The sequence below is a fragment of the Entamoeba invadens genome (genome assembly GCF_000330505.1).
Source record: "Entamoeba invadens IP1 unplaced genomic scaffold scaff_1105074726269, whole genome shotgun sequence".
Taxonomy (NCBI): Eukaryota; Evosea; order Mastigamoebida; family Endamoebidae; genus Entamoeba; species Entamoeba invadens.
The window spans coordinates 3485-12838 of record NW_004443715.1 but is presented as its reverse complement, the minus strand read 5'-3'; the positions used below and the strand labels follow the sequence as shown (position 1 = coordinate 12838).

General features: G+C 26.7%; 1 protein-coding gene across 1 annotated transcript; it reads left to right on the top strand.

Moving 5' to 3' along the window:
* Positions 1-199: 199 nt before the first annotated feature.
* On the top strand, positions 200-2602 carry EIN_476980 (protein kinase, putative; the record flags this gene model as incomplete). Its single annotated transcript, XM_004261115.1, has 1 exon — positions 200-2602. A coding segment is annotated over one exon (2403 nt), but the record flags the coding sequence as incomplete, so codon positions are not given.
* Between the last annotated feature and the right edge of the window lie 6752 nt (positions 2603-9354).

The following is a 9354-nucleotide window of genomic DNA, read 5'->3' as shown; positions in this document are numbered from 1 at the left end:
ATTGTGTGATATCACAAAACAATTATTGTTATATACCAACAGAGGGATTTTACATTTCGAATATTTCAGTGGAAAAATGTGATGAATCAACTGTTTGTATTAATAAAGACAAAACCATCACTATTTTGAGATGTTCTGGCAACAAAATTTTAAATGAAAAAATGACTGTCTGAATGATGAAAAGTGTGAAACAACAGAGTCAAGTGAATGTATTAAATGCATAGACAATTATTACATCCAACTAGGACAATGTACACAAAACAATAATAAATGCCTTATTCAATATGGTAACAACTGTCTTTCATGTAAAGATGGCATTCTATCGGATGGGTTGTGTTATACATATGACGAAATCAACTGTGGATTGTTTACATATACATGCAGAAAGTGTGGAGATGGGTACTACAAAGAAGAACACTCGTGTGTATCCAAAGAACAGTATTCAAATTGCACGCATATTTCTGTTATTGAAAAGAGTTGTGTTCATTGTGAAAATGGGTATAATCTTGAAGATGGAAAATGCAATAAAAAAGCTGTACAAAATGAATACAATTTATATCTAAAATATACTAATATGAATATCAAAGCAAATTCAAATGAAACACACAATTGTTTTGAATTAACAGAAAGTGGATGTCTTCGATGTTTAGATGGTTATTATTTAGACAAAATGACATGTAAAAAATGTGAAGAACCTTGTGTCAAATGCTCGAATCAGACATATTGTACTGGTTGTAATGCATATTCAAACAACAAAGATGGGACATGTGAAGAGATCAACTCTCTCATTGAAGTGTGTGAGGTCATGATGTCCACATACACGGGCTGTGTCAAATGTGAAGATGGGTATTACAAATCAATGGATGGTAAACAGTGTAATAAATGTGATATATCTTGTGAGACGTGTATGAACGAAAAGATGTGTCTGTCATGTTCAGAAAACTATTATCAATCCAATTCACACTCTTTGTGTCTCAACCAAAATGAATTAATTCATTGTGCAAATAAAACGAGAAGTGGATGCACTTTATGTGAATTTGGATATTTTATATATCAAAATGAATGTCAAAAGTGCAAAGATAATTGCACCTCTTGTGATGCAAATGAAGAGTGCAGTTCGTGTGAGGACAACTACATATTACAGAATGGGGAGTGTCTCATCTATTCTTCATTAGATAACTGCATTTCATCGAGTTATTCGAAGTGCTCGCAATGTGCAAAAAATTACAAATTAAATGACGACCAAAATTTGTGTGTGAAACAAAATAAGTACTTTTTGTATATTGGTATCCCAGTGATAATAGTCTGTATTGTTATAATAATACTGACTATTATTATACTCACACTTTTTGTTCTTATTTTTAAGAAAAAGGAAGAAAAGAAAATGACAAATATCTGTGTTTTTAAAATCAAGAGATCAAACGTTACAATGAAGAAATTAGACAATGACATTTTAGTGAACAAAAGTGATTTATCTTTCAATGAAAATGATGTCAAAATTCCAGTTGAACAATCAACACGAGAATTGTTGTGTGTGGGGACACAAGGAAAAGGGAACATGAAGATACAAATAACAACTCGTGAAAATTGTGATGAATATGACATCAGAACAGAACCAAAAATAGTCACAATGAAGAGCGGATATGCTTGTGAATTTGAAATATTTATCACTCCAAAATGCACATTGAAAACTCAAGACAATTTTGTGATAGTTTCTCTTAACTTACTCACTGGAATCACTACAATGACTAACTTCCCATTTTCTGTTGAAACTGAAGAATCAACCAAATTAAATTACAAGGAACTAATTGAAGAGAAGGTGCTTGGTGAAGGTTCCTTTGGTATTGTTTACAAAGGAACTTTTAGAGGGAACGTCGTGGCAATAAAGAAAATGAAACAGAGTGGAAATGAAAGTTTAAAAAGTGGCGATTTATCTGAATTTGAGAATGAAGTTTCAATGTTGGACAAATTCAGGTGTGAGTATATAGTCCACTTTTATGGCGCAGTCTTCATACCAAATAAAGTGTGTATGGTCACTGAATTTGCACTGTATGGGTCTTTAGCTGACTTATTGAAACGAATGAAGACAGATGAAGTTTGTTTACAACTCAGACTTAAAATGATGAGAGACGCATCAAAAGGGATTTTGTATTTACACTCAAACGGGATATTACACAGGGACATCAAACCAGACAACATTCTCGTGTTTTCATTTGATGTGAATGAAACAGTGAACGCTAAATTAACGGACTTTGGAAGTGCAAGAAACGTCAATCTACTCACTACTAACATGACATTCACAAAAGGTATTGGTACACCCGTGTATATGGCGCCTGAAGTTATGCAACAAGAAAGATACAAGAAACCGGCTGATATCTACTCGTTTGGAATAACCATGTTTGAATGCTTTAGTTGGGAAAATGCATATCCTTCAAACCAATTTAAATTTCCTTGGAAAATAGCGGAGTTTGTAACTGGTGGTAATAGACTCAAAAGAAAACAAATTTCAGAGCAATTATTTGACATAATTGAAAATGCTGGCAACAGAATCCAAAAGATAGAAAGAAAATTGAAGAAGTTGATCAATTACTATTTAATTTAAGTACCATTAAATAAATTATGTTTTGTTCATTTAAAAGGTATTTAATTATTAACATTTTTTATATTTTTGATTAATCAATGATTTGACTCAAAAATTATAAAAATTAAATAACTACTGAATTTTAATAGACACGTTTTTTTACAAAAAACAAAGCTATATCAAAAAAGTTTATACATATTAACTCTTATTATTAATTCGTCGTTGCCTTCAATTAAAATTAAAAATGCAATTTTTATTTAAGATATTTAAATTTTGTATATTTCTATGTGGTCTGGTTATATGAAAAATAATAATTTCCAATGTTAAAATGAAACAAAAAAGTGTATAACCTCTTTATTATTTTGAAATTTATTTTATCTCCCTGTTATTTTTCCTTATCCATAAAATCGTCATTATTTTTACTATTTTTAGAAACATAGAAAATCATTTTTAACACTAAAAAACAAAAACAATAGTTTCACATTTTTATTATGATCAAAATATTGAGTAAAATGTATTTCAGAATTTATATTAAAATACGTTTTGGATATTATTGACGTCATTAAGTTTAATTTAATAAAGTAATTTGATTAATTATTAATATCGAGTAATGTGTTGATCATTAAAATTAGTTAAATTTAAACTTGGTATTAAAAATATTTACAGATGATAAAATAAACAAAATTGAAGAAAAATAATAAATTAACGTTTCAAGTTTTCATGATATCTCGATGTGTCAGTTTGTAAACGATTATTGTTGGAGTGACTTACTTGAAAATACATCGATTATCAAAAAAATTAACCTTAAAAATTGTATCGTTTTATTCATTTTGAAGATAAATGTATTGATATAAATTAGATAACTGGAGAGATTTTGACAAAATCAAACAACTATTGACTCAATAATATATATATTATAAAGTATATATATCTTTATATTTTATAAAGCAAAATATAAAGATATGTATCAATATAAAAATTATAAAACAATACAATATACTTACAGTCTAAACAACTTAGTATTAAACCTCCATAATAATCAAAACGTTATAAAAGCAATACAATAATAAAAATGAAACAATTAATACTTATTCACAATAGAAAAATTAATGCAATACAACGCTAATGTGGACAAATCAAAATACAGTAAAACTTTTCAAAAACAGTACTTTTAAAAAGTGGATTCTCTTAAAAGATGGTATTTTTCAATGAAACTAAAAATAAAGTTTTTTATAGAGCGGTAATTAAGGTTTGATTGGCTTAAAATGCCCACTTTAAAAAAAATAATAACCACACCTGCCCACTCTTTAAAGTTTTTACTGTACACTTTAGTTTTTTGAATAATAAAAACGTTTTATCATTCAAAAAATGGCCAGCTCCGAGTTGTGACATAAATCTAATTGAGCATTTGTAGTAATATTTGAAATATAAATAATAAATAAATAATACAAGTAATGAAAACATTTTTATTGTGTGTCATGTTGTTTGTAAAAAATACATCGAAAAAAATTAAAAGTACTTTGAATGTTAGAGTCAATGGTTGAAATTGTGCACAAGAAAAAATTACAAAAATATTGCAAGACTAATGACAATAAGTAATTTATAATATTTTTAATTATTATCATATTTTTCACAAAATCGTAACTGAAAAAATGACGCTTTTATGAAACAAGTTTGTGTATAAAGTCATTTAAATTATGATCTTATAAAAACAAGATAATTATTTTATTATATCGATATTTTTCTCTGTTTACATCATTTGATTTCTGTTTAATTAATATTTAATAATTTAAGTGATACAAAACTAATTGTGTTTAAAAAATGATTTAGAATTTAATTTTTCCAGAATAAAAAGCAGTGCAGTCATTTTGACCATTGCGGTAATTTATAATTACTTCAAGTCCGTAATCATAACCTTGTGGAAATTTGGTTTTGGATATATCAAATCCAAATTTATATTCTCCTTTTGTTAAAGTATCACTACCTTTTTCTCCAAAAGCCTTAATTAAATCGATCTTTTTTACAGTCTCGGTTTTCATAGGAATGTGATGTTGTTTTTGTTCCAAAACAACTTCAAGTTTCGGATTTTTGACGGGTTGTTGAGTTGAAACATCAAATACAAATCTATAATCTTCTTCATCAAATTCACGAAACTTAGCATCAGCTAATATTATTTCTTTATTGCAACCAGGTGAAATAATAGTAAATTCAATTTCAGAGGAGCACACAATAGAAATAAGGGCAACAAAAAACAACATTTGAATGTGAGAAACACAGTTTATTAGGTTTAATTATTACAAATTAAGTAAACAAAGTTTTATATGGTGATTTCTTTGGTAAACAAATAACGTGTAAGAAACAAATCAAAGTATGTATTTATAGTCTATATTTATACATTTTATGAAACATGTAGTTATTTAAAAACGTATCAAAATATTAAATGTGTAACAAGTTTAACATCAAATAACAACTAAATGAATTGATATTTTAAAAAAATTAAAATGTTTTGGTTTGACGAGAAACTTAACATAAATTGGTCGTTTGTTAACATAAAAAATAAAATGAAAACAAATTACAAAAATTATTTTAAAATAATAATATTATTTTATTAGTGTCTAAAAACTAATAATTTTTTAATAATAAGTTATTTTTTAATAAATGAAAAAATGAATTTATTTTTGAGTTGGTTTTTAACATTTTTATATTATTCTGTTATTATTATTGTAATTTTAAATCGTTTTTATAATAATTTATAAATAAGAATATTTTAATTATAATTTGATAAAAATCATTTTACGCAGTCAATTAATCTCAATCAATTTTTTGGTAATTGAAAAAAGTTTGATGAGTATTGTTTATTCATTTAACATAAACAAAATTCAAAAAAATATTTATTTTGTTTATGCTTATATTGCTATTATTATAATGATTGTTATAACGAACATCCATTTTTTTTACACTTGTTATTGATAAATTATTATTTGTTTACACTTTTAAAAATAAAAAACAATAAAGTCTGTTCATAAACCTATTTTATTTTATGTATTTTTTAGAGAAAAATATTTTTAACTTACTAGAAAGATAAGCTCCAAAAATAATATAAATATAACTATTTTAAAAATTAATTCGAAAATGTAAAATTGAATAAATACAATTGATTTGGTGATAAATTTGAACTTAATTAGAGAAAATATTGCTAAACAAACCTCAAGTCTGACTTCGAAGTCTTTTCGAAAATAAATATGACTGATTGAGACAATTTTAATACACTCTTTGATGAGCAAACTGACATCTACTAAAAACATGTAAACTGATGTTTAAATGTTCTAAGTAGACAGTCCAAATTAATTGTTAAGTTCGTTGGTGAAATTAATGGTAAGAAAAGACTTGTAATTCAATCAAAGAACATGCCAATATCTGAAAAAAGTTGTAATAAATGTAAATATAATTAAATGATATTGTATTGTAATACAAGTAAATTAAAGTCATTCTTTAACCTTAGAACGCTGATTCAAATCCACTAATTTTCTATCTCCCCCCTTTGGGACCAACTGGAAAATACTATTTATTATTTTTTTATACAAAAAAACAAAATCAACAAATAATCAAAACCATACTTAATTTTTTCTTTTCAATTGATACATATTGCGCGGAAGTGTTCATAACAACACCAAACATCAAATCCTTTATGAGATCAAACAATCAGCTTCATTGTCGAGACAAGTGTTTTATAATTATCATTCTGAGTGTTCAAAGACGTGTTCTTTATCGAAGTCGGAATCCTTTATTAAACTAATCAATATGGGTTAGTTAGTTAGTTGGGTTATTTTTTTTTCATAAATTATTATATTATATTATTGATAAAATATAATTATTTTAAATAGTTAATTTTTATGTTAATCTTATTTAATCAACATCTGTTTTTTTCATAATTAAAAAAAGTGAATGTAAATTCAAATCCTATAATTTTTATTATTTTTTCCAGTTCCTCCTTCCTAAGGTTAAACCGTGCAACTTTGACGTGTCAGTGCAACTTTATTTATAGTATAATTATAGTAAAAAAATTATATGTTTTTTAGAAACAAAACAAGAAAACACAAACAAATTTCTTTAAAACTATTACTCTAATTATTATACTATAACTAAACTATAACTAAAGTTGCACAAATTTTCTTAATTAGTTTTTTGGGTTGCACCATTCAACAATCTCGTGTTTACCGTAATTTTGCAGTGAAAAGGTCTTTGAATCACACGAATTGGCTTGTCTCATTATTTTCTTTTTTATAAACGAGATGTTTAACATCTGCGCCATCCACAATCGATATACATCAATGTTTTATTCGTTCTGTATGACAATTGGAATTCTGGAATTTTAATGTTTTTTATTAGAACAAGCAGTTGAACTTATCATTTAAATATAGAGTTATATTTTGTGTTGATTTATAACCTAATTCAACTTTTTGTTATTGTATTTGTTATTGTTGAAAAATAGAGTTTCACCTTTGTTGTGAGTAAAAAACAAAGAAAAAATAAAGTTGCACACTTGTTCTGAATGACTTTATTTCAAAATTATAAATATGGAACGATTTTAATAATTATTTCGATGAATTATTCGGTGATTGTGTGTTTAAAATTATAATATTGATATCTTAGGTAAATTAGTACTCATTTACATGTTTTATCTGTGTATTTTATATACTATTCGATGATAATAATATAAACTTTAATAATCATTTTAAAATATTCGATTACACCAGATTTTTCTCAATACAAATAAAATTTTTAATAACATTATTTATAAAAAATTATTATTTTTAAGGGATTCATGAGGATTGTTAATTTTTCTGAGGATGGTAAATATCTTAAACATAATTTCTTTCAATTTAGATTTTTTTTGCCTAAGATCAAAAAGGTATATTTTGAAACACATGATTTTCTTTAAAAATGCTATTTATGGATTTTTTGAAAGATGATTCTTTCAGTTGATTTTTACAAAAAAATAATCTACTTCTATTTTCTGATTTACCACAAGACTAACCTTGGTTTATATGAAAACATTTGACAGACATTTAAATTATCGAAAAAGTCGATTTTTTAATCAAAATCACAAAACAAATTAATCGAACAATTTTTAATTTTTTTTACAAAAATAATTTATTATAAATCAATTCATGATATTTCAAACAATAAAAATTGATAGCAAATAACATATTTATAATGTATACTTTATGTCAATTCCCGGTGTGTTGCATGTGAGGAAGGATTGATCTTAAACAATGGAAAATGTGAAGCTCCCACCAACTGTTTGTATATAGCCAATGGAATCTGTTTACAGTGTAATAAAGATGAGTATTTAGATACTAACATGTTATGTCAAAAGTGTGATTCAAATTGTTCTACATGTGTAGTGAACAGTTTCACATGCACATCATGTAAAGAGGATTATTACTTAACAACATCTCATCAATGTGATTCCAATGAAAATTTAGCTAAAAAGTGTCAAAAGCTCTCCACAGTAAGTCAAGGGTGTTACCAGTGTTTAGACGGATTTTATCGTGTTGGGCTTGACTGTTTAAAATGTGATGAATCATGTGCAACTTGTCAGAAATCTGGGTCGTGTATTACATGTCAAGACACTTATTTCATGACAAATGAGAATAAGTGTGAGCCACAAGACATCATAGTTGGGTGTGCTGTGAATATTACATCCACACTTGGATGCACATCTTGTTCTCCTGGATATTACACTTTTAAAACTAATCAATGCGCTAAGTGCGATTTGACATGTAAGACATGTAGTGTATTGAACAAATGTATTTCGTGTTCAAATAAAAATATTTTAAATAATAATGGACAATGTATTGCAATGAATAAAGTCGACAAATGTGTTGAAGTGGCAAATTCAAAATGCTCAAAATGTTCGTTTTGGTATGTCCCAAGTGAAAGTGGTACCTTTTGCAATACAAAAGCGGTGTGGTGGGTGATTATTCTTATAGTTTTGTTTTTATTAATTATTATAGTAATATGTATAGTATCCATCGTCTTTATTTTCAATTCTATACAAAGAACTATTCACAAAAAAGAAATACAAAAATCCACCACAGTATTTACAATGTCCAAATCAAATATTCAATTTATTTCAATTGGGAGTGGCATTGTTGTGAATAAGACGGAAATTATTTTTGGTAATGACGAAGAAGTGAACGTCAACGAAAAGCAGCGCGAATTGTTATGTGTAGGCAACACTACTCAACACAACATGAAAATTCAAATTTCAACAAAAACAAGTCAAAGTGACAAAATTGAGTTTACTTCAAATCCACAAATTGTGTTTTTAAGAAAAGGAGAAGCCTGTGAATTTGAAATTGAAGTGACTGTTCTTTGCACTTTGAAATTTCAAAGTTCTTTTCTTCTTGTTGCAAATTCGTTTGATAAAGAAAAAGCAATTTACAAGGAAATCACATTTTCTGTTGTTTCAAAATTATCGACGCGACTTGACTCGGACGAACTGATAGAAGAAAAGAAAATAGGAGAAGGATCTTTTGGTGTTGTGTACAAAGGAATTTTTAGAGGGAATGTTGTTGTTATTAAAAAAATGAAAAGTTCTGAAGAAAATTCACTTGATGAATTTAACAAAGAAGTTTCAATGTTGGACAAATTTAGGTGTGAGTATATCGTTCACTTCTATGGAGCCGTGTTTGTACCAAACAAGATGTGTATGGTCACTGAATTTGCACAATTTGGGTCGTTTTTTGATGTGATGAACAACAAAA